The sequence below is a fragment of the Lissotriton helveticus genome, chromosome 9 (assembly GCF_964261635.1).
Source record: "Lissotriton helveticus chromosome 9, aLisHel1.1, whole genome shotgun sequence".
Taxonomy (NCBI): Eukaryota; Metazoa; Chordata; class Amphibia; order Caudata; family Salamandridae; genus Lissotriton; species Lissotriton helveticus.
In genome coordinates this window covers 356,255,112-356,281,586 of record NC_136070.1, presented here as the reverse complement: position 1 = coordinate 356,281,586, position 26,475 = coordinate 356,255,112, and the positions used below count along the sequence as shown (strand labels likewise).

Sequence of the window (26,475 nt, the reverse complement as noted above, 5' to 3'; positions counted from 1 at the left end):
CAGAGACTCACTACGTAACACTGGGGAGGTGGAACCCTCCCCCACTGCTGAGATAGAACCATCAAGGGCTCAGGGGACGATCCTACATCAATTGAATACTTGGGCCACAGAGAAGATGCTGCACCGAAAAGGAAAAGATCTAGGAAGTCCAAAGGTGCCAAAAGGGCTAAAGTTGATCTCATAGTGAACACCATCGAGGATGGCCTGGTTCCCCCTGGAACATCTGTAATGGGGGACGATTTGGAAATGGCAAGTACTCCACCTTCCACTCCCACACCTACTCACATTGGCCCTTTCATTTTTGGCGGGGTAGCTCCTAACACCTCAGAGCACATTATTTGCTCACTCACTGGTATCTTCAAAAGCCTTCTGGATCCTCTCTCCCTTAAATTAGACTCTATAGAGGCTAGACTTTTAGCTATAGAAAGACTAGGTGGTAGTGGTGGCGACCAGCTAGGGCCAAGAGAAAGCACACATAGAGCCCATGGGGATAATGTTGGGACTTCTAATTCCGCTGTTTTCACAACTGCTATGGCTCCTACCCCACCAATAGCTCCCTCCGGGGAAAATATGACTACAGCTCCGGTGCCACAGCCTGCCCCAATACCCCTCCCTAGGCTAGTGCCTCCGGTACCAACTGTAAGGAGGTCGAAGCTACCCGCCTCGGCCAGCTCACTTGGCCAGGAAAGACCATCGAATGAAACAGCTAACTGCCCAAACCGGTTAGCTAGTTCTAATAACCGGCGAAAAGCAGTTAACCTGCCTCCAGAGGTGGCAGCCTATACGGTGATTCTGATGGGGGTACCAGAGCTTTCCAGCGACGCGGTAGAATCTTATGATTCCTTACGCAATAAGGTCATTAGCTGGTTAAATATTCAAAGGCCCTTACCACCTAATCTTAGAGGAGAGGTTCTTATGGTTAGAAGGGTCCCATGGGTTGGGTACACTGCCAAGAAAAGTGTGGAGGACTGCATAATTGTAAGCTTCAAGAGTCCCCAGGTTGCTACCTACATCAGTAATTGGCTTGGGGGTTCAAGAAATAACTCCATAGAATTGGTCCCCCTGTCATACTTCTACCCCAATGCACGTGATTTGACTATGAGGAGGGACGATGGTTGGACAAGGGTTGGCTTTGCTGTTGATGGGTCAAGATACAGGCCCACCCGTAATGTCACTCCTGCTTATGGCACCTATGTACATCCTAACAGATCCAGCTGCCTTGATCAGGTCGATTGACTTCGAAAGGGTGCATCCTCGCGATGTACCCAAAGTATCGCCAGTGAATCTGTAGGCGATACTGGTGTTATCATTCGAGAAATTGATCTATCCCGCCAGGAAGGCCTAACTCTTTCTTGTTCCCCGGGCCGAGTAGGTAACTTACCATGTAATTTACTTGGTCACAGCCCAACTCCCGTAGTTCCGCCTGGTCCTAACCCAACACCCACTGCCTTATCCCTCTTGGAAACATCATTGCAAGGGCAAGCAGTTCCACCACTGGAAATTGAACCAGAGAAAACTGGGGGGCTGGGATTAAAACCTCCAGCCGAAACCTTAAAGGTCCTCTCCTGGAATGTGGCGGGCATTGTTAATAAACTACACACAAATGATTGGAACTCCCTAGTTGGCAGTAGCGATATCTGTCTTTTCCAAGAGACATGGGCCAGGGAACCCTTGTGTAGAGCAGGGTACGCAGTTTTTGAAATTAAAGCCAGGTGGAGTGGTAAAGGGAGGCCCTCAGGTGGTTTGGCGGTTTGGGTAGCTAGTCACATTGGGTGTAATGCGGAGAATGTACCGACGTTCTCGCAAGACATACAGTGTGTTCTACTCAAGTGGCCTAATGTGTTAAATCTGGCAATCATTAATGTTTACTCTCGCCCAGTCAGTGTGTCCACGGAGTCACCCACACTAGAAGATCTTTCGTCATTCTTGGGCCAACTCCCCACTGATTGTAGGATAGTGATGGGCGGAGATTTCAACTGCCACTTTGAACCACTGGAAGGTTTAAGGGAGGGTGCCCTCACTGCTGAAGATGATTTTTGGGGTGTACCGTCATGTCAATCCCCCCATCCTAAATCCTGGTCCCCTCTTGCAGTGCAAATTATGTCCCTAACATTAAATTTTGCGCTAAGGGCCTGTAATGGACGCACTTCTTCTGATACCCCTTCATCGTGTACCTTCAACAGGAAGGACCATGAATCGAGGCTGGACTATATTTTTGTGGACATTGGTCTGTGGTCTAAGGTACAGGATTTTAGGGTAATCGCAAGAACAGACAGCGACCACAACGCACTTTTATTAGATATGGTGCATCCAGCACCTGTGGTTGGTTCATTACCCGACAATCCCAGTGAAGATCTGGGGAACTTGGTTCTTAGCTCCAATAGACGTAGGGTAAAATGGGGGAAACTGGTTAATTCAGAAGAGAGCATAACTAAAATCTATGAATTAGCACTCCCTAAGCTAAATGAACTAGATGTACTAATCAATCAGCCCAGACCACCAAACTACAATGAGAAAGTAGCCCAAATCCATGTAGACCTAGTGGGAGCTCTTGGTGATGTTTTTTCCCAGTGGCAGTTCCACGGAAGAAAAAGACCTGAACTTCAACCTGGTATAACTCTACCTGTAGAAAGATCAAGACAGAGTTAATAGCCACAATAAAAGCAGGTTCTGATAAGGGTAAGGTCGCTGAGCTTAGGCGAAAATATAGGGAAGCCATGGCAGTGGCAAGGTCGGAATGGGATTGGAACAGATGGCAGGATCTCTCCATGGCGCTAGAAGTGAGGGATTCTAGAACATTTTGGTCTTTGGTAAACACAGGCACAGGAGAACCAAAAGCTGCAGTGGAGTCAAACATTGCGTCTTCCGTTTGGGAAGAACACTTTGGCAAATTGTACCAAGATACCTCTGAATTTGCCAATGATGTGGACCTGGATGTTATGTCCAATCCTGTAGCCGGATTAGAATTTACCCTCGGTGGGGTGGTCAGTGTAATAGAGAGGTTGGCGAAGGGGAAGGCCCCGGGACTGGATAGATTGCCTGGTGACCTCTTTAGACACCTTCCAGAGATATGGGGCCCGTACCTCCTCATTTTGTTTAATTCCATCGCGGGAGGTATGGAGATCCCCTGTACTTGGCTGGGGGCGGAGATAGTGCCTATTTTTAAAAAGGGCTCTCCTCTTCTCCCAGCCAACTACAGGCCGATCAGCCTCATAGATGTCCCCCAAAAACTATTTTCTCGCCTTCTCTTGGACCACCTTCTGGATTGGATGGAGGAAAATGAAATCCTGAGACCCCTCCAGGCTGGCTTCAGGAAAAACACGTCCACCATGGATCAAATCTTCCGCCTCGTTCTCCTCTACTGGAAAACTGTGAGGATCGAGGGGGGGAGGCTGTACATGGTGTTCGTGGACCTGAGGTCAGCCTTTGACCTGGTCCCCCGCAAGAAATTGTGGGAGGTTCTAAAGGAGCTGGGTGTTCCTACCCATCTACTACACGCTATAGTTAGGCTCCACACCAGTAATTTTGCACAGGTTAGGTGTGGGAGGGATGGAGCGTCGTCATCTAGGTTCCAACTCCTTAGAGGGGTAAGACAGGGTTGCGTTTTGGCGCCAACCCTGTTTTGCCTCTATGTTAACAGTGTCATATCCCATCTTGACAATGTTAGGGACAACGACGCTCCATTCCTGGCAGGCAGGAGGGTACCGGCTATCATGTTCGCCGATGATACCCTCCTGCTTTCCAAATCACTGATGGGGATCCAGCGGATCCTAGATGGATTTGGTCTTTTCTGTAGACAACATGGTCTTGAGATCAATACAGAGAAGACTAAGTTCATGATATTTAACCCCTCCCCTAAAACTAGACCTAACCCATCCTTGGGCACAGCAAGGCTGGAAAGGGTCAAAACCTTTCAGTATTTGGGTGTAACCCTACATGAGAAATTATCTTGGAACCCAAAATAGTAAGGTCACGGCTAAAGCTTTGTCAATTGTCTGGTGCAATTTTGAAGGTTGCAAACACTTCTACTTTCAAACCTATTAGCCCAGCAATAGAAATGTATAAAACTCAAGCCAAAGCGGCCGCTACTTATGGTAGTGAGCTATGGGGGCATAAAGCAGGGAAAGAACTTCTTAGTGTAGAAAATAATTTCCTCAGACGTCTCCTAGCTCTCCCCCGTGGCACACCCTTGCTCCCCTTGAGATTAGATGTGGGTCTCCCCTCCATAGCTGAGGATCTGGAATTAAAGCCTTTAAGATTCTGGCACAGGCTTTGGTCCACAAGCGAGCTTGCTCATTACAGGCAAGACCTCATCCATGTAATGAACTTGAACAAGCGTGATAAAATTCCCTGGTTGGTCTTCATTAAGAAAGAACTGTATCGTCTGAGACTCCAGGAGCTATGGGAGGTTCCCGAACAAGGTTGCCAAAGGGTCTCCCGCAAAAGACTAGTGGAAATACACAAGGAAAAAAGTATATTTACTCAGGTGTCCGCACCCAATAACGGCATGTTAACAGATCGGTTTTTGAATTCCAAAAATTCTTATCAATTTGAAGGTTTCTTGGACATTATTTTCCCCATTTTAGCACGAAAACTATTCATCCAATGGAGGTTGGGCACCCTGCCTATTAAAACTTTTACCTGCAAATGGACAAAGAGTAACGATAAAATCTGTCCGGGGTGCAGTAATCATGATGAGGAGGAAACTCATGTCCTGTTCTTCTGCCCAGCCTACAATAGACCAAGGAAATACTGGCGTGTGCCATTATGTAGGAACTTGGCCATACGGAGCCATTTGAATTCTTATAGAATACTGAAAACTAGCACCCTGCCTTACATAGTCTTTGCAGTTGCCAAATACATAATGGCCATGTGGCAGATAAGGAATAAACTTTTAAAAGACTGAACATTGATATGAACTGTAATGTACTCCCTCTCATGAATAGTCTTCTAAGGAATTTAATTTTTATGCAATGTTCTTCACATAAGGGAATGTTCTTTTTAATGTTTTTAATGTTGAATGTTTTTATTGTATCTTTTATGGTCTAATAGACCGAAATAAAGAATTTTTGGATTGGATTGGAATAGTTCTGTAACACAGAAGCATAATTGAAGCCCTCGCAGTGGGCGCACACAAGCCTGCTTCATAAAAGCAATATACGAGTCCCTGCTCCGACACATGGGCAGGGTAATGACAGTCGCAGCAGAGCACGACTCTTTGTTTATAGAACCGCTTAATGCCCAGTTCTGTGACATCCTAACGAAATAGTGACTATGTAAACAACGCACACATACTGGATTGTTTCTCAGAACTAAAATCACCACTCAGAGCACTGGCATTAGCTGTTCAGAGGGGTATCAGTTTTAACCATTGCACAGGGGATGGTGGATCACGTTATTATATTATGATGTACTTTACTGCCAGGTTTTAACATGTATTTGACATATATTAAGGATTTATCCTTGGACTCTTGCTGCTATTATTCATGCATTTAAACTCTGCATCTTTACGGTTTGTTCATGTTGACTTTGGATTTAACCACGTATTTCATATACTTTGTTAAACAGTGGTGTTCACAGCGATAATTTGCACAAACCAGCATATTTGCACGTATTTAGCAAATTTTTGTATAGTCAAGGTTAGACCATCTTGAAGCTGCCAATAAAATTTCCCCCTTGGTTAGAATTTCATTTAATCAGTATTGTTTAACAATCTTTACTGTTTATGCCTCACAGCGAAAAACCAGTAGGTCTTCAATGTTTATTACTCAGTGTATCACATGATCAGCTGTATCCAATGCACAGTCACTTTAAATAAGGTTGTTGAATTCACTGACATTGTCATGTGATTAAGGCTCCTCGGAGCCGAAACGTTATGGCGGCAGAAGGAGCACAAATAAAATAACCAGCATCTGAACTCTTTGGTCCGTGTCTGTGTCTGCGAAGGAGTGGCGCCGACTGAGCTGCTGAAGTCAAGCTACGGATTACTGCATATATATTATAAAATTGGTTAAAAACTGATTAATGATTTTGGCTGAGTCTCAATACCACTGGAATTCGCCAGTTCTAGTTATCAGAGCATGCCATAACTCAGACCAACCACGATGTTTTTCTGTTGATAGTCTTTTTTGGTGTGTTTTTTTTTTGTGCCGGTCGCACAGTGGTATATTATGCAAGACCATTAGTATGAGATATGACGCTTTGTATCTTTTTCGTACCCCTTTGCGCTGCTCTGGCGAGACATTTAGTGAGTGGGCTTTGAAAAGTGCCACTGGGTGGCATAGAGCGTACGATTACGCGCACAATGACAAGCAGAGGCGCCATATGGCTTTTCTCTCTCGTCCTGGTGCGTGCACATCGCACACCACTCGCCAGCCTGCTTTCACTTTTCCCGTTGCGCGTGCACCACTCTCGTCCTTTATTTATTCGTTTAGCGCGCGCACAACTCATGGGTTCGGGTCCGCATGTTTTGTTTACGACTTTCTGTCCACGCACACGCATTTTGACTGCCTCCAAAAATATCAAGCTCCTCATGATGTAACCTTCCAGAAGAGCTTGTCAGGAAAAGACTCTACATCATTACACACTGGAGATGCCGAAAGAGTGGGAACTAGAAGAGGCTCTCCACTGCCCCATCCTTTATGATCACTCCGTGCCATACTGGAACATGGCCTTAGACACGGACCACTCGAGGGTCCACCTAGCTTGCTCGGATTTGTAATGCAGTAAATCTGGGGTGCTTCTCAGATGTCAACAAATGCACCGCTACAGAACAGTATAGACTAAGCTTATCATGCCTACCGGTCTTACCCGCCTTACCCACCTTATCATGCCGGCCGGTCTTACTTACCTTATCATGCTGACCGGTCTTACCGACCTTGCTTGAGAGACTCCTGAATTTTTCTTCTCAGACGTGACCAGCTGGGAGCTTCTCAACTGACAAAATCAAGCTTTGTCTTTGCCCGAACAGTGAAGTTCATTTGCTAGGACAGCAAAGTGTCATTGCTGGTTCACTGAATTCATACACTGACTGCATGCACTCTGTACCTTCTTTAGGACTGCGCGTAATGTTGACAATTTTCTGTCCGCGTACGCGCATTTTCACAAGCGTGACCCTCTAGGCACTTTCGAATCAGGCGGGAGACTCACAAACGTGAGACTTACCTCCCTGTTTTTGAATGGAGGGAAAATCCCAGCTTTTGCCTTTGCTTACGATCAGAAACTGGAGACAAAAGGAGCCAATGGTAATTCTAGTTTAAACTTACTGATAGGTTCTTGTGGCAACCCCGTAGGAGCTCGATAATTCTACCATCACCCCGAAGAGGATATAATTGGTTACAAAAATAGAAAGAACCCGCCTTGGAAAAGACAGCCCAGTCAACTCGGAAGTAATCGCATCCGCTATTCCGGAAAAAGATGTTCCAGTCGCCTGAGAACCAAAACATTTCCTGTTTAACAGGTTGGTGTGAGTTACATATGAATAAACACTTTCAGCGCTGAAAACCTGAAATGGTTTCACAGTGATGACCGTGCACTGCAGCTACCATTGTGGAATCCGCTTCTCTTCTGTCGTCTTCTCCTCTGCCGTCTTCTCCTCTGCCCTCTCCTCCTCTGCCCTCTCCTCCTCTGCCCTCTCCTCCTCTGCCCTCTCCTCCTCTGCCCTCTCCTCCTCTGCCCTCTCCTCCTCTGCCCTCTCCTCCTCTGCCCTCTTCTCCTCTGCCCTCTTCTCCTCTGCCCTCCTCATCTGTCCTCTTCTCCGGTCTTCTTGTTCTCTATCCTCTTCTCCTCTGTCTTTTCTCCTTTAGCTTCTTTCTTCTCTGCCCCTTCTCCTCTGTCCTCTTCTCCTCTGCCCTCTTCTCCTCTGCCCTCTTCTGCTCTGCCCTCTTCTCCTCTGCCCTCTTCTCCTCTGCCCTCTTCTCCTCTGCCCTCTTCTCCTCTGCCCTCTTCTCCTCTGCCCTCTTCTCCTCTGCCCTCTTCTCCTCTGCCCTCTTCTCCTCTGCCCTCTTCTCCTCTGCCCTCCTCTCCTCTGCCCTCTTCTCCTCTGCCCTCTTCTCCTCTGCCCTCCTCTGCTCTGCCCTCTTCTGCTCTGCCCTCTTCTGCTCTGCCCTCTTCTCCTCTGCCCTCTTCTCCTCTGCCCTCTTCTCCCATAGCGTATTTTCCTCATCTCCTCTGCCCCCTTCTCCTCTGCCCCCTTCTCCTCTGCCCCCTTCTCCTCTGCCCCCTTCTCCTCTGCTCCCTTCTCCTCTGCCCCCTTCTCCTCTGCCCCCTTCTCCTCTGCCCCCTTCTCCTCTGCCCCCTTCTCCTCTGCCCCCTTCTGCTCTGCCCCCTTCTCCTCTGCCCCCTTCTCCTCTGCCCCTTCTCCTCTGCCCCTTCTCCTCTGCCCCCTTCTCCTCTGCCCCCTTCTCCTCTGCCCTCTTCTCCCATAGCGTCTTTTCCTCATCTCCTCTGCCCCTTCTCCTCTGCCCCCTTCTCCTCTGCCCCCTTCTCCTCTGCCCCCTTCTCCTCTGCCCCCTTCTCCTCTGCCCCCTTCTCCTCTGCCCCTCTGCCCCTTCTCCTCTGCCCCCTTCTCCTCTGCCCCCTTCTCCTCTGCTCCCTTCTCCTCTGCTCCCTTCTCCTTTGCTCCCTTCTCCTCTGCTCCCTTCTCCTCTGCTCCCTTCTCCTCTGCTCCCTTCTCCTCTGCTCCCTTCTCCTCTGCTCCCTTCTCCTCTGCTCCCTTCTCCTCTGCTCCCTTCTCCTCTGCCCCCTTCTCCTCTGCCCCCTTCTCCTCTGCTCCCTTCTCCTCTGCTCCCTTCTCCTCTGCTCCCTTCTCCTCTGCTCCCTTCTCCTCTGCTCCCTTCTCCTCTGCCCCCTTCTCCTCTGCCCCCTTCTCCTCTGCCCCCTTCTCCTCTGCCCCCTTCGCCTCTGCCCCCTTCGCCTCTGCCCCCTTCGCCTCTGCCCCCATCGCCTCTGCCCCCTTCGCCTCTGCCCCCATCGCCTCTGCCCCCTTCGCCTCTGTCCTCTTTGACTGAGGAGAACAAGCATTGGCGTAGCCAATAGGTCACGCTTTTGGGACCTTATAAGTGTTTAGCCATGGAACAGTTGATGATGTTGCACCAAATATATTGTGCTGCATAACTAAATACTTATAAGGTCCCAAAAGCGAGACCTAGTGGCTATGCCAATGCTTGTTAACTTTTTTCCTCTGGCCAGATCTGTATGGAAGTTGGCACGCAGGACTTTTTTGCTCACTATGCCTAGCGATTGACACATTTAGGGTCTAAATCATAAATGCACTGCAGCGACTGCCACCATGTAAATATATATAGTAAATGTGCAGATTTGCAGAATTTAATATGTTAAAGATTAACATTTAATGAATGTGGGGAAGGGCACTGTCTCGCGATAAGCAAAACCTTTTTACATTCTTCACTGCTGTATATGTGGTTAATGTCATGTCATTGTTTTATGTTTAATTGTTTAAAAAACGATATTTAACCAAAACCAGGCTACAGGGGGATAAATGTATGCAGTAAAGTAGAACATCATCAGGAACCGGCCTGTGATCATTAGTAGAGATCTTTCTATTTGTAACGCTATTCTAATATGCCCATAACAAGTTTGCTGTACGGGGTACACTGAAATTTGGTATTTGCACTGTAGCAGTGAATGTGTGCTTTTATTGGTTCGGTTAGTTTAAATAACGTCGTTGGGCCACTTTTGGTTTTGTCCCGTGGCATAAATGTACCTGCCTATACATAGTATAAAAATCATTAGTAGTGGTGTTACTATCTTGCATTGACTTAGTTCTTCAGTGGCTGTACAAGGCTCTAGAATTGAATTAGAACTCAATAAAACGCAGTATCTCATCTCAGTGAAGTACTCCTTTTTTTCTTACTTTTTTTCCCTTCTTTTTGTCTAGGTATTAAAACTGCAATTCTAGTTGGTGGAATGGCTGCACAGAAGCAGGAAAGAATTTTGAATCGCAGGCCAGAAATTGTGATTGCGACGCCAGGACGGCTCTGGGAGCTAATTAAAGACAGGCACCCCCATCTTTTTAATCTTCGTCAGCTCAGGTGAGATCTCTATTATTGCGGCTAAATATGAATGAATTTAGATGCCTCATGGAACTTTGCACATATGAGACCTAATCCCTTAATTATTAAACAAAAGTGACCATGGTATCAGCTGTTAAATTCATTTGTCTTTCATCCTATTATAATAGCAAGTTATTCTCCGTTTCTGTCGTTCTTCTGTTTGAAAGATACATGTGTTTTCATCTTTTGTACCATTGTGCACGTTAATGTCACTATGTTTATACCTATCCACTTTTCATTACATTATGGTGTTGTTTATTAAGTTTGCTTGTTTGCCGTTGGCCAAACTTCTTTTTCTCATGAACTCCAAAACGTTTTGGTTAGGCCTCTTTCAGCTATTACTTCATAGACCTATTTTTACAGATAAATCCAGCCAGATGCTCAGTTTTACATTTCAAAGGATTCCATCTCTGGTTTTCAGCTGCGCTTCTCAAATGTGCACGGGATCAAGGGATAACTGCGTGTGGGGCTCTTCAGGAGGGCACATCACGTGGAGCAGCACAGGGTGCACTTCGTGGACGACATGTCCTCTTGATATCACTACATGTTGTGCCAAGGGGCTGGCTGGACTGTGAGTGGCATACATGAAAAATATAGTGTTCTTGAAAGATCAGCCTATTAGTGAATAGGAAGCGCATATTTAGGCCTTGGCGTATTTGAACATTCAAAGTGGGTATAAAGAAGCTCAGAAACCTCTTAAAGACGTCTTGTAGTGGCAAACATTTAGGTGTATCTTCAATGGAAGTTTGAAAAAATGGCCTAAGCTACATCTCCAAGGCTGTTCTGCCCCTAGTCTGAAAATTGTACCATAGTCTTAAAATGGTACTATCAGTTAACTTTATTGACTTACTACTTTTCAGGGAGAGTGTTAACCTCCACTGTGCTGGGTGCTTGGTTCTGTAAATTTCAGTTCCTGTATTTTACACAGACAGTTCCTGTCTGGACAGCGACCTTAGGGGCACCCTTCATAGTGTCACTATGCAGTGTAATTAGGGACCCTGGTCCTGATAAAAGCCCCAGACGTTTTAGCCTTGAAATAGGGAACTGAGATAGGTTGACCTCATGCAAGGATGTTAACAAGCTGGTAGCTAGAATAGAGCTTGTAAGTAAGACCAAATGTAGCTTAGCTCTCTTTTCTGGTCCCATTTTTACCATTGAGGGACCATTTTTGTCATTTGTTTTTTAAAGCATGTGCTCCCACTGAAAGTATTACTTTTTATATCATGGCAAACCGATAAATGAGGAGCTGGCCTTATGCTGCAGTTTGGCACCCTCGAGTGGTGAGGTTCTCTGCATCATGTTGTATGGGGCAGATGGCACTGTTCGCATCCTAATATTACTCATGAGTGTGAGAACACTAGGTCACTCTGACGTGTGTGCATCATGCATATAATTTCTTCAAAAGTAGGTTCACACCTCTGCCAGTTTAGTAGTCTCTAACTTGTCTAAGACTACCTGACATCCCAGTGCAAATGATATTACTTTGCATAGATGGCATGTACATTTACCTGCAATAAGACTGATGTTTTGTCTTTCGTTGAAAACCAGAGACGGAATCTTTTTACACAGATAAATTCTGGCTGTCCTTTTATGGTCCAAATGTAGGGGAGTACAGAAGGCACACGTTCCATCTCCAAAATGAAGTGGGGTAAAGGAAATCGCTGGATTTAATAGTTCTTTCGACATTGCAATTTTGACATTCTTTATTATAAAAGTCACACACAAACCGAGATGTTTCTTAAAGTATTTACATAGTGTGCATTCTGTTTAAGAAGCTCATGGGTGGGGGGAATGAGGCTGGCGTGGCCAAGATGACAGAGTAGCTGTACATGCTCCGCTGTAGCTCCCGTCTGGCCCTTAGCATTCTTTCCATGTAGGTCCCACCGTGAATGCGGCCATGGAAACCTGACGAGCTGCAGGACATGATATGCCTTTTTGAGTGGCACTGATCAACCCGGCGTGATGGGCGGCATTGCTGCCTGGGGATGCTGCTGGGCGCCAAACCTCTCTGCGTTGGAGAGAGGTTTGAGGCGAATTCCGTGCAGGCGGTGGCCCATGGGAGATACTGAGGCACACCAGTGGAAGCACCCATGGCGACACCTTTGGCGAGCGGAGACTCCCACCCCTTACAACTTGCAGCCAGCTCAGTGTGAAACGAGGAGGGTGGCTGACGCACGGTGCCTGGGGACCACAAAATTGTAGTGCCCTGCACATTCAGTTCTGGGAAAAGAACTTGGTTAGGTGGCAGATGTTGACGAATCATGACTCTGGGACAGTGGTCCCCATGCTAGCCCAATGTGAAAATAAGGGCATTGCTGCGATCCGGTTTTTGCTGCAGAAGTGGCATCTGTTTGAATTGCATGGGCCTTGCGCTCTGGATGTGGTCTGGCTGTTGGGGGTTTAGTTTGTGGCCTCTCCCGTTTCCCCTGTTTGTGGTCTGCTAGGCCTTTAGCTTACTGGACAGTTGCTTGCCCTGGAATACATATTTTCGGCCCCTTGTGGAGTTCTTATGGGCCATTGTAGGAATGATAATTGATAGCTGTTCATCCTGTGCACCGTGGAGTCCTGCATGCTTAGGCGCACCCAGGGAAGTGATCACTTTTACTGCGACTGTAGAGGCACTCTAGCAACACTCTGAATCTAGCCGCACTCTTCTGTTGATAATATTATCTGGGGCCCCTCGAGGAATCCAGCCCTGCCTGCTTAGTGCTGCAGATGAGATTAAACCTTTTTTCTAAAAGTCATTTGACATAGAAACTGTGGAGCCCAGCAACCAGACGGGGAACCCTCTTCTTCCACCCATAAAGAAATCGATCTAAACGGCCTCCTGGCCTACTTCGACCAACCCCAAAGTTGCCCAGGAAGCAATTGTGACTGGGATAATGCGCACTCATACTTTGACTAGGCCCCATGTTCTTTACAGAGTTGGATCTCTTTGAGCGATCCCCACTTTTAAAACCGAGCTCTGTGACACTTTGCCACATTTTCGATAACGGCCTGATAGACCTCCGTTCAGACCTGAGGGCAAAACTGCAAGAGGGAACTTAGAATCTGGGGCCTCAGGAAGGAAGTGTTGAGCACCACGCCTTTGTTACGGGCATATTTTCTTCTATCCTTGGAGACAAACAACCAGAAATTGGCATAGATAGAGTTCATTTGCAGACCTCAGAAGGCAGTCCCAACAAAGACCTAGCAATGTCCTGCTGAAACTTCACTATTACTCTGAAAGGGAAGATGTCCAGCGCAGAGTTAGGGAAGTAGGCAATGTCTGCTGCAAACCTACTCATGTACTATCTTTCAGGATATTGGACAGGCAGCCCTCCAACGCGAGTCAAACTTTAAGGCAATCACCAAAAGCTAAGTGACAATGGTGTTGGGTAAAGATGGATTTTCTCCTTTTGCCTTTATTTTGAATTAGGGGATGGACGTCAAGTGGACGGACTGCTTGTTGGGCTGCCCCTCCCAGCTGATGCTACGGAATATCATCAATGTGGGCAAAACTTCTGTTCATAGCTTGGGAGAATTGAGTTGACTGGTTGGAGCCGCCCAAGGCACCGCAATGTTCTGCCACGGGCCTCAAGCGATCAATAATGGCTCCTGTCATGATCTTGTGTATACCCTGAGTTTTCAATTGAACAATACCTATAGATGCATTGCCTTGTGATTGCCTTATGGATCTCCTTCGACTGCACCGTGAGTGATCCACCAGGACTAGGAATGTGGCCTCCAGAGACATGGTAACAGTATTATAGTCTTGATGGCCAGTCCTGGTGGGGCGGAGGGAGACCTTAGTGGAATCCCTGGTCACACTGGTGATTCTGGGGAAAGGATGTGTTCTGCCAGTGGATTTGCCAGAGTTGCCAGGAAAGGGTCTTCTTCCCCCCTAGCTGTAGAGTTTAGGGTCATTTATCTCCAAATATTGTGGCAGGGGGAACTTTTCGTCCCCTCCTTGTTTATCATCATTATTAGTTTTGCTGTTTTTGATCTGTTGCTTTTTCGGGGGTAAAAGATTGGGGCCTACCAATACTTACGATTTGTAGCCACACCTTTTTGCACCCACCCCATTGTTCGTTACACCCTATGGGTTAGATGGTGAACATAGTCACCCTCAATGCAAAAGGCCTCAGTGTGCCCAATAAAAAGGGGGTTATTTGTAAGAACATTAGAGATGTGGGCCCAGATGTAATGTTTTCAACAAGCGCAATTTTTGCAGAGGAATTGATGAGACTACGATACAATTCATATTCCATTGCATACCACTCTTCAACACTCACTAAACAGCGGGGTGTAGCGATATATACAAAACTGAATACGCCCTTCATTATCTCACTTATCAAAACCAATAACAATGGAATGTTTATTGCTCTCGTTGGAACATTGCAGAGTAACCAATAAGTCTCTGGCTACGGTTTATGCCCCAAATGCATCACAGGATACCTTCTTTTTGCAGTTCCTGGAGGGCTTGGTGGAGGTTGTACATGGAGATATCAGCCTGATGGGAGCTTTTAACGCTGTCTGCGATATTCACCAGGAATGGAATGGAATTGAATGGAAGGTGGGCAGTCCAGACAGGGACATTCTCTAAGTGGTTAAAGACCTCCCTACTGAATCTTGGCCTTAGAGATGTGTAGCTCAAATTACACACTTCTGACTGTGGTTATACCTTTGACGCCCACATTCACGATGCAGACTCTTGCATTGATTGTTTTATTGACCAATGCAATGATGACTTGGGCCAGCACGATGAAAATTGCAGTTTCTGATTACGCTCCATTTTGGTTCTAATTGACTTGGCTACCTAAGGGGTTTGGCACCTACATCCTTCATTACTGCTCGACCCGCTCCTCCGGGAAGCAGTTGGTCACCAAATCGACAAATACTTCGAAATTAAAAAAGGGAGCTTTTCCCCGCATAAATTCAGATGTTTGATTAAAAAAAAAAATGTCTTGCAATGTAAGTGAGCTTTTGACCTTTGGCTATGGAACCTTGGATCACCATTCGCAGCCACTAGGGATAATAATCAGTTTGAGAAACTATTCTTCAATCTCATGTGCTCTAGAGGTCCCATTTATAGCCTTTACAAGTTGCACTTGGTGCAAGATATGCCAACCACATGTAAATATAATAAGGAATTGGAACGAGCTTTGGGGTTCAGATGACACTAAATTGATGGGAACGACTGTGAAGGGACACTCATTCATTTTCCGCCTCAGTCCTGGGAATTGAAATCCATTATTAAATATGGTTCGGGTGGCACTATACACCATCTCGACTTAATTGTATGTACCACACTGCAACCCTGAGGTACCGGAGAGGCAGTGCAGCCCTGGGAGTGGTCCTGCTCATTTGGTGGGACTGCCCTAAGGGTCTGTATTTTTGGAAACCAATGTCAAACAAGCATATTCAGGATTTCCAATACCCTTTCCAGCAGAACTGATGTTGCTGTGCTTAAAACCTACTGACTGATTTTTAGGCATAGTGGAAACCAGAGTGGCACCTGGCATTGCAATGTTTGGGAGTCGCCAAGCTTGACCATAGCTTATAATTTGAATAGCTCAGACTGCCCTTTGCTGATCCAGGGACATCACAGTCTCTGGTCTGTTTTAGCAATGGTACGATTAATTAGTAATATGAATGGTACTCCACTTCCCCTTTATGAGGCAAAATGGAAACCTGTACATTGCGTTGTGTGGTGGGGTGTTGCAGTCTGCGCTTCGTCCTTGCTAGCGGGTCTAGGGCATTTTTGATTGAGTGGGAATCGAAGCAACATCCCCCGTTTTTTTTCTTTCTGTAATTTTGCATGGTGATGGTTATGCCCCTCGGGGCTTTTGACATTGTGAGCAAGTTGGCGGGAGGGTTCCCCCTTCCAAAGTTGGGGGACAGAAGGGGAGGATTGGTTGAAGATGATGTGGCTTGCAGCTTTATCTGCACTGCAGTTGATTGGCTAGGGCCTGTTGTTGACAAAATTTCAGCTGTAAATTACTGTTTTGAAAACTATATAATTTCTCGCTGGCTGATAACCCCAGGCATGTTTATATTAAAAACTTGATAAAATAAGAAGTACACAAAAAACTAGCTCACATTTTGTATCTTGCTTGACAGGTGCCTTGTTATTGATGAAGCAGACCGAATGGTAGAACGGGGGCATTTCGTTGAGCTCTCTCAGCTACTGGAGCTGTTAAACGATTCAGTCTACAACCCTAAGAGGCAGACTTTTGTGTTCTCTGCGACCTTAACCTTGATCCATCAGGCTCCCACAAGAGTCATGCAAAAAAAGAACTCGAAGAAAATGGACAAAGAGTCCAAGCTGGATGCACTGATCAATAAAATCGGGTTGAGGGGCAAACCCAAGGTGATCGATTTAACACGGAAAGAAGCCACGGTGGAAACCTTGACTGAGACCAAGATCCACTGTGATACCAATGAGAAGGATTATTACCTCTACTACTTCTTACTTCAGTACCCGGGACGAACCATGGTATTTGCCAACAGCATAGACTGTATCAAGCGCCTTAATAATCTTCTTACCATATTGGATAGCACCCCCTTGCCTCTGCATGCAAACATGCACCAGAAGCAGAGGCTCAAAAATCTGGAGCGGTTTTCTGAGCGTGACAAGTAAGTGGATTGATAACAGCGCTTTTAGTGGCGATTTGAGACTTTTACTTAATAATCCTGTACAAACTAAAGTGCCAGTGGGCCTATAGCTCTCTTGGCAGCCCCTCCAATAATCTAACTATTCCTGTTAAGAAAAATGTGTTTTACCGCAATGGGCCGTATCTAGCCCATTGATTATAATAGAGTGCTCATAATACATACTAAAATTAAATGAACCTTTGCATGTGTAGTAAACGGGTATTTTGAGAAAATAAGGTTACATACCAATACAGGAATGACATCCACAGGTTTTAATCTGTAGTTTACACCACATTTAAAGCCCCTTAGTGGTGGCTTCTACACCCTCCCTTGCTCTCTTTCCTGGTCACATAAGGTCAATAAACACAGTCATTATTTCAATAATTGTAATAATGGATTTCAGAGCGTATTGTGTGCAATTGAATTTTCTTAGCATTGCTGGCGAGGTTGTCCGCGTCCAGTTTAGTTTCACTGCTCAAAATGTCTGTTTCCTTCCCAATCCCCAAGTCTTTCTATTGATGAAGATTTATAATGTTTATTGCTGGTGTTCTGTTCCATGCCATTCTCACTTGTAATCACCAACAGTGGATTATGAGACATTATTTTCTTTTTACATAGGTTTTCATTAAGCCCTGATAACATGTTTTCCATGGATGATGATCTGGCCAAATGTACGTCCGTTTTTAGGTCTGATCTTTAGACAGCAATTGCAACCTTCTCTACTTCCTGTAATTGGAAAAAAAAGTTACATATGTATTTACATACACGGAGAGGCTTTCTGTCGGTCAGCCCTCTTCATCCATTTGGGTCAGCCTGCTTCATTTGAATTGCGCAAGACTTTCACCTTAACACCCACGGCATCCAAAGGAAGTGAAATATATGGCGCCCAGATACTAATTTAATTAAATTATAGGCGCAGATAAAAATATACAATGGCTGATATAACCGAAGTTAAAGTGCAGGCTCAAAACCATTGTACTAAAACCATTATGTATTCCCATATTGATGCTGGACCTTTAGCTTTAATCATCACTGTCTGGAAGCCTTGGAGGGATGCAGACATGGAGAGCCAGCACAAGTAGCAGCAGGAGATGAGGAATTGTGGGGCATGTTCCCCTGATTAGGCGGATTTTGTTTTTTTGGTACTGCTTGGAAAGGGGAGCATGGCTTAAATGATATACTCTTTTGGGGTGGTACATGAAATTTTAATTCCTAAGTCCTAGAAGCAGCTGAAATTTGGAGGTAATGTAGACAAATGCTGCGACATTGGAAACATTTGTTCTGCTTGGCCGTTGGAACAGTTAGAGACGGTAGGAAAATGAATTGTTGGAGACCGCAGAGCCTCTGTTCAGAATAGGACCTTGGCTCACCCTCCTCAGGAATGGCCAGCAAGGTCCAAAGAGTTCATAAGGCCGGTTTGCAATCGAAAAGTCTTTTTGTACCCCACGTAATTTAAGAAGTTCAGTCGATCTCCCTTCGAGGCACTGACTTGTTTTTGAGAATTACTTTAGCATTTAAAAAGCACTGTTCCTAGGAATTGTTCTACTTCTAGTAAAGGGACTGAAAGTTGAGGCTGATCTTTTAAAAAGAATGCCTGTGAAAAGTCAATTGGAGGTCCAGCTAAAAGTGTGACTGCATCCGGGGAGATGAAAGTTGTCTTAAGAAACTTTTTCTTATGTAGTGTTTCAAAATAGAAAATGACTCGCGGAAGGAAACCTGTCTTTTGTGTGGGCAAGGGGTCATATTTTGTGAAGTTGCTCTTCAAAGATTTTAATAAGCTATTCTTTTCCTAAAGTAGGAATAGAGGGGCTGGATAAGACCCATGTGGCAAAGCTCACTGCCGGAAGCCTTGGCTGTAGTGTAAAGTTTAAAAGCAGTTTGCGTGGTAGAAATGCAAGAAAATGTTACTTTATACAAATTGGTGATGGATACATGGATTCGCTTACTGCATAGTGTTTTTGGGGAGTGAGAAGAGAGTGAAGATTAAAACTATACAAGTGCTTAAGATGTTTTGGGAATAAAACCGATAATGTTGTCATAGATGTATATGCTCTGTTTATATAACGACAGGAACGTCAGCGTGTGTAAAAGTGGGATTGCGCTGGCTGTATTTCTCTGCTGTCTCATTTGCTTGTATGTTGTTCTCTTGTTCAGTCTTAAAGTTCAAATGTCAGTCACCAGTCTTTAAATGTATTTCAGCTGCGTTCTTTTAACAACTGATGTTGCTGCCCGTGGGCTCGATATTCCGAATGTGCAACATGTACTCCATTATCAGGTAGGATATTCTTTAGCACCATTATAATAATTATTGAGATGTTTTGACGTCCTAACATGTAATGTATCCACCTCCTCCTAAGTAAGACATACAGGTTCCGATTCCAAGAATGGTGAAACCGCCATATCGGTAGTCTTGCAACCATAAGAATTTATACTGTTCCATCATAAGCTAACCCATGACAAAATGGAGAATAAAATAGAAACTATGCGTCAATACTGGTTCCTGGTTCTGATTTTCTTGGGTGATTGGAGAAATGAAATTTGTGGAAGAAAAACTATGAGGCTGTGGTTTTCTTGCTCGTTGTTTAATTACTGATTCAAATAGTCCCTAGTAGTAGTTACTTGCTCTCTGGTCCGCAGGGAAAGAGATCTTTTTAGTTAGGTTACAGGCAATTTGAGTGGCCATTTTTAGGTCTTTAGTTAGGTAAGCCCCTTTTAAAACATTTTTTTTTGGTGAAGTTTCACCTGCACAGCGCTTAATTGGCTGTAGCCTACTATGTGTGTTTCTCTTATCAGTCTCCCGTGGCCCAAGTACCGTTTTAATCCTAGTTGGAACTTCTTTTAATTCAACTCACTGAACGCAATGCACACTCACCAGTCTCCTAGACGCTGAAGCGGGGACCCACTGTAGCGTTGCCTTTTGTTTGGAAATCAAGCAGCGCACTTAGCAGTCTCTCCATTGCCGAAGCAGGCACCCACACTAGTGCTCCCTTTCGGTTGCAACCCGGAGCACTGTGGCGCATGTTTACATAGTAGCAGCAAAGACAACAAGCATTTACAATGCAATGGTCTCGGCATTATTAAAGGTAGAGCTATTGGCATTGCTCATGACTTTTTTTTATCATAAATAAATGGCATTGTCATTTACATTGCCAATAGCTTAATTGCTCGCAAATGCATGACCTATTGCATTTACACCCACACAGAGCCACACACACAAAGCCACCCACACACACATACAAAGCCACCCACACAGTCATTCACATAGAGCCGCCTACAAAAAAAGCTATCCACACAGAGCCACACACACACACAGCCCCCCCATGCACACAGAGCCCCCCCACACGCACTCAGAGCACACACACACACAGAGGGTTCAGAGTGGGGAAAGAGGTGGCGTTTTCTTGCTGTGCTGAGAGATGGGATCAGCCCCGGGATTCTTGAGGGGGCTACCGAATTGCAGAGACAGTGGAATTTCGACAAAGTCAGAGTGGGAGAGGCATTTAGAAACAGAAATCTGTTCATAATCAAAGGCCGCATAAGAAATACAGAATAACATGTTATTCAATAAATAAAAAACAAACTGCAAATAAATCCAGCTGACTGAACTCTAAGCATCGACAGAGCGCTAATGATGTTTTGATTGGGAGGGTCAGCAACCCAGAGATATCTTAAGGTCGGAGACACTTCTGGAAAATCTCAGCCCAGCTGAATCAAACAAAAGGTGGAATCCGAGGAATCGTCCTGAACAACAGGCTGCACAACATCCTGTTCAGTCCTTGCATTCAGCCCGACTCGAAGCTCGTTAACCCCGTCATCCTGAGCTGGGAAGGGGGCGCAGGAGAAACACTGCACCGACCAGACTACCAACAACTTCTGCTCATGATAGGTGGGCAAGACACTGAACGGGAAACCCGAGTGGGTTCAGTGCACCGCCTCTGTCCGACCTACACATGAAAGCATGGCTGACATTCTACACAACGTTTGACTAAGACCAGTGGGTGTGGGAGTGTTGGTTGCAAACGGATTACTGGTCCGAAACCTCTCTGGGATGTTCAGTGAGGCGAATGCCCGCTCTGAAGCATGTGGTGCATCTCCAAGTCGTGAGTTCAAATCCAGGCGAGGCTGACTCAGCCTGCCATTCTCCTGAGTCGATTAGTATTAAGCTGGTTAACAGTAACATATGATTTACAACCTATAGAAACAGCAGGACTGGACTGCTGTGTGAGGCGATACATAAATGGAAATTGTAGTTTTACATAACCATCAGTAGACGGACGGACGGTGGTGTTAGCTAACCCCTGACGCTGTCAACGTTTCAGATCTGGCGATGGAATGCAGACCGTGTACATATGCTAAAGGCTTGTGAAGACAGCTTTTGAACAAAAACCGGTTTACGGCCAGACCTGGGACCCTCCGGGGTTCGTGAGGGCAAGGCTCTAATTAGCGCTCTTGCAGCCGAAATAAGTAGTTTCTGGTAGTCCGATCACGAAAGAATTACGAGAGTTGTAGGCGGTGTCGTATTACAACAAATGGCTCTGTGGAAGGATTTTGCAAATACACACCACATCACCACATTAGTAGTCTATCCCAAGCCCTAAATATATGTCACTTCTGAAAATGGGAAACGTGGGGTATTCAATGCAGTGTACCGCCCCTTCGTGGTACTTTAATCAGGTCTCCCAGTGAGCGATTCTCACGAGACATACGAAAGGCTCCTCACAAGAGACAAGCCAGCCGTGTTTCAGGAACACTCACCAACTCTCCTAGTTCTCTGGAAAGCCAACTGTGCCCACGGCAGCATCCATGTTAATGAATGGAATTCACCAGCACAGCTACACGTTCAAGCCTCCATTCATACTATGCACACGCTAATTCAACCAACCTCAAAACACATTTAACCGGGTTTACAATGGAGTACAGAAAGTGCCTAGGTGGGTAGGAGCAGGCATGTGGACATGCCACCAACAGTGGGCCCGTTTTCACCGCAGCTGAAGGTCACTGCTCCAGTCTGGTAGTCGGCAACTTCAAAGCAATTTTCAGACCTGCAAAGCCGTTTTTTAGACCTCCCACCGAAGCAGACGCAATTGTTGATGGGACTTAAGACTAATAGCCCAACATCAATACACGCCTAAATGTTGTAAAGTCGTGCGAGTTGAAATGGTGGTCCTGGGACCAATGCACTTAGCTCTGCATCAAACGGCAGAGTGATTATAAAACTGCACCCAACCATACACAGATAGGCCTGTCTTCTAGTTTCGTGCAAGCATCGTGATAAAGAAGTACTTGCCACCCCTTCCTCTGCAGTGGCACTGCCTGTGGTAAACACAGGAAACGTGCAATTGGCAGATAGGAGCATTCCATGCGCCATGAGCCTATGAAAGGACCATTCGCTTTGTATTGTTTTCTCTTAATTTCCCTCTCTTCCGCCCCTGCCACCCACAGTCTGTGTTGCTCTTGCTCGCTTGTGTGCTGCTGCTCTCGGCGAGTCGGCAACTCAACCTCGTGTTGCTCAGGCTTGCGCTACTTTCTATTTTTTATCTTATTTAAATCACCGAAAGTCGTTGTCATTTTATACTTGGGCTTTGTCGTTCGTCACTCTTCCCCCAGTCCGCGTATTGGAGGAATTGAGCAATTAATGCCTCAAACAAAACGTTGATCTCATGATTTAGAAACAAAGCAAGGCCCCGCAGCCTGCCTTCCCCCGAATGTCGTAAATAGAGTACCATAAAAAGTGAAATAATATCTGTTATTTACAGCGCACTTTATTATATGCAGATTGTTAAGAGCCGCTGCAACTTGTTATCTGACACTGCAGCCTGACGCCTTCCGCCCCTACAGCGAGCAAGGCAGGTGAAGAAAGGGGGTCTCCTGAGTGAGCGAGTGGGCGACCCTCGGGGGATGAGCTGAGGGATGTGTCTGGTGTCTGCTGAGGGCAAATGTATGGAGAGAGTGAGGCTGATGGACAGCACCTGCATTCTGACCCTTGGCTATAGGAACTCTGTTATTAGGCCGCACAGGCAGTTAATACCGAGCATCGCAAAGGACCTGGAGTGAGAGAATAACAAACGGAAAATTGAGACTGACAGAAAAAGTCTGCCATTCATTTGTTGTTCTAAATGAACGAAGGGTATGCGGATTATGAAAGAGTAAAAGCCTCCGTCCTTTACATAAAGGGAAGGGGACTTCTCTTCATTGCAAACGAGTGAAGGACCCGTAGCTGCCACCCTTCGCAGGACCCATGGAGGCGCGCGTCTGCTCGGCGGGGTGAGTGACATCAAAGGAGCCGGCAACCTGCTCGTCCCCACGAAGAGGAACTGCGGCAGCCCGCGCTGCATCGTAATGACCCCCTGCGTGGAAAAGCTTCTTCGGTGTTTGCCGTTTCCCTGCTGCAGAGCCTGCCGTTATTAAAATATTAAATCTAAATATTCGAGAACAGAGGAGAGAGCTGGGAAGCCGGATACATTCCGCCGAGAAACAAACGTTGAATTTTAATATTAACACTAGTAATAACAAGTAAAACAAGACCAAGACGATCCTCACCGGAAGACGAGAGAAAAAAATGGCGGCCGCAAGCTTCCGACCATTTTCGGATTCGGGGGCGTGTTTTGCTGTCCTGAGTGACAGACGACGTCACGAGCTAAAGAATAGCAAAACTTACGCCCCCGAATCCGAAAAAGACGGGGCTAAATTGGAGTGACGCATCTCTCCTCCAGTGGCTGGCCTCCGTTTAGGAAACCAGCCAATGCAGGAGAGACGGAGCAGGGAGGCAGGTTAAACTGCCCTACCTAAAGACATAAATTCTCCGACCCCAGACTGCGCAAGCGCAGCCTTTAGGTCCTCGACCTAAAAAGCAAACAGAGGGCCTGAAAGTGAACACTGTGTAAGAATTTTGAATAACTGAAATGAATGTGCTGGTTCATGTTAGGTCTTTTTTTAATGGCTGTTTTGTTATTGCATTGCCTAGCAGTTTGACCAGAGATGTGGTTTATTGTTGGACTTCGGTACAAGGTACGCTCAACAGGGACCTGCTATTGGCTCTGAATTAGTTTTCAGCCGGCCCTAGCACCCTCGCAACAGAGGATGTTGTCTCTTGTCTGGACAGCAGACAAATCAGCAGCAATTTTCATCGAATTGAGACGCATTTCCGTAATGATGAGCCCATCGGAATGGTCTGAGTGGGTGTGGATTGCTTACAAACGATTCAGCTTTTTTTGTATACGTTCTGTTAAGCGAACTAATTAAATCAAATGTTCACCCTTTGTTCTTTTACAGACCTAATTGACACGTCTCGTAATTAAATCAGTGATACTTTTGTCGTAGTATTTTTATTTGGAATTCGGTGTTCAGTTCGGCGCTTTACAAGAGGGTCGAAAGTGGAAAAAAAAGAGTTTGGATAACTTTCCCAGTCTTGTGTAGGGCGTCTTAAACCTGTCTTTGGCACTGTCAATTAAAGCCCATTTCCTTTCGAAAGCGAGTGACCGGGCCATGCCTCTGACACTTCACTTAGCTGAGAGCGGCTCTTTGGAAGCAAGGCATAGGAGCATATTTAATTTAAGCAAGGCATAGGAGCACATTTAATTTAACTGTAAGACGACAATCGACCTTGTGTCATTCCCTTTTCCTATTTTCTCACGGAGGTGCTGTAATTTAAACTCCAAAGGCATGGGGACATTCTCCCTCTAACCTGATGTATTTCTTGTTGCGTTTGGCATTGAAAGGGGCAAAACATTTCTGTCTAGGCTTAATATGGAAACAGCGCCGAAGACTGAAAACTGAACATAGCCTCACTGTCCACAGCCTTTCTTCACCAAGGCACGAGCCACGGCCTTTACATTTGAGCGACGTGAAAGGTATGGTCTTTTTCTTGGCGTTGACGTTCGGATTAGTCTTTCCCCGGGCCTCTGGCATTTCTTAACAGGTCCCGGAGCAGGCCGTTTTCACTTTTCGTGTCAGTGGTGCTCCGATCCAAATGAAACGTTTATTTTACATTTCAGTGACTTTGCACTGTTTGTAACAAGCTTGGGCATGTTACAGGAAACCATGTTTTATTGTATGATGATTTGTAAGCCCTTGTTCACAATGTAGGATCGGAGCTCTATTTCACTTACATTTTAGAAAGTGTGCTGTACAAATGCCTTGTGTAAGACTAGTCTGTCTCTATTTTGCACACCATGTTCAGAATCTTTCTCTTCCCTGCCTTCTCCCCACCCCATTAATTCTAATAAGGAACTGACTCTGATCGAGGCTGCCAGACATACAAAAATGAAATTGCTATGTTTTCCGACTTCGGCCCAGCACAAAGAAGTTGGTGAATATTGCCGTTTGTCAAAAGCTCACTACTGCTTTTTCAAATGTTTTCTAAATTTCACATACCACAAATTGGATTAATGCTGTTGCGGTGTGTGTTCAATCGGGGCCAGTTTTAGGATGTTGGCACTGACCTTGTGGGGTGGGATGCTGAGTTTAAAATAACTTTTGAGTTTGAAAGCATGTGCTGCTAATTTCCTTGGGTGTCCAGGAGTCTTCAGGGAGCAATACAAATGTCAAGACACTGACAGTCAAGTCAAAGTCAACAGTTATGTTTATATAGATCATAATCTTTAAACAAGTGCAGAGAAATAAATACAGATTTAAAATGTTCTACAGCAATACAAAAAAATAATTACAGGTTAAAATATTCTACAGCAATATTTATAACGTTCGCACAATGAATATGTAGTTTAAAAGAAAGTACCAATAAAAACATCACTTTCTGTGGGTGGTCCTACCCTTTAAAAGTTGTTACCAGGTATACGCAACCTTTTCTCTTTGACAAACTATATAATTCATTTATTGGACAGTTTCTAAAATTATTACTCATGTATTGTTAGGAATCTTTGTACTACCTTTAAATAGTTCCCTAGTGCAATTGCAATTTCGATAGAAGACATTTCTGTCAGGAGATTGACCGCCTGTGACCGTGATCTTAAGTCATGTTTTAAAAATATTGGACGCAGGCATAGTTTACGCTGTTCTATGATAGTTGTACAATCTAACAGGATGTGCACCAAGTCACCTTTTGTGCCCAGCTAACACTTGCAACCGCTTTATTGTACAACATTTTTGATTTTAAATCTTTATCAGCCACGGGTTAATCCCAATTCTCATTCTTAGTATCTCCTGTCTACACCAATAATTCGGTAAGATGTCGAGATAAGAAAACCAGTTTTTCTTAGACCAAGCCCTTATCATAAATTCTACCGAATTTTTTTCTTAGACAGGTATTCCGTATCAGTTCTTCTGCCCATTAGACTTCAAATCACTTTTAGTACATTCTACACGTAGGGATTCTCGACACATGACCACCTTTATACGCTCACAGGCCTGCATCAATTTCTTCTGACTCGATTTTGCTCATTTTAGATTACTGGATTGAATCTCTTTTCTACACCATTGTGCTACTTTCTGGCCTTTTTCATTTTCCAGATATTTCAAGAATCTAATCATTGCTATTTGTGATTGGACCCCCCCCAAGCTGTTGTTCCTAATTCAGTTCTTATTGCCTGGACCATTGATGATGGGGGGAGGGACAAAAGGGATTTCAGGCATTTTCCTTCCTCCTGGTCCCAGACTCCTTTACCGCTCAAATAAAGATCTCTGCACCATAGAGTACTTGTGTGGTATCATTGCACTGAATGCCTTTAGCAGCAGTCAGTGAGACATATCCCCGTAATACCTATTACAAAATTTTAGACCAGAAATTGATGTGTGTGCTTTAGCTTTCTGA

General features: G+C 45.3%; 1 protein-coding gene across 1 annotated transcript in view; it reads left to right on the top strand.

Annotated features, from left to right (window-relative positions):
- The window catches only part of DDX24 (DEAD-box helicase 24), a 174,154-nt gene that overhangs the window by 76,154 nt on the left and 71,525 nt on the right, over positions 1–26,475 (top strand). The window contains exons 4-6 of the mRNA XM_078660095.1: positions 9,899–10,052; positions 16,176–16,691; positions 18,909–18,984. Of these exons, the coding sequence (XP_078516221.1) occupies positions 9,899–10,052; positions 16,176–16,691; positions 18,909–18,984 (746 nt within the window). The remainder of the gene's footprint in view (positions 1–9,898; positions 10,053–16,175; positions 16,692–18,908; positions 18,985–26,475) is intronic.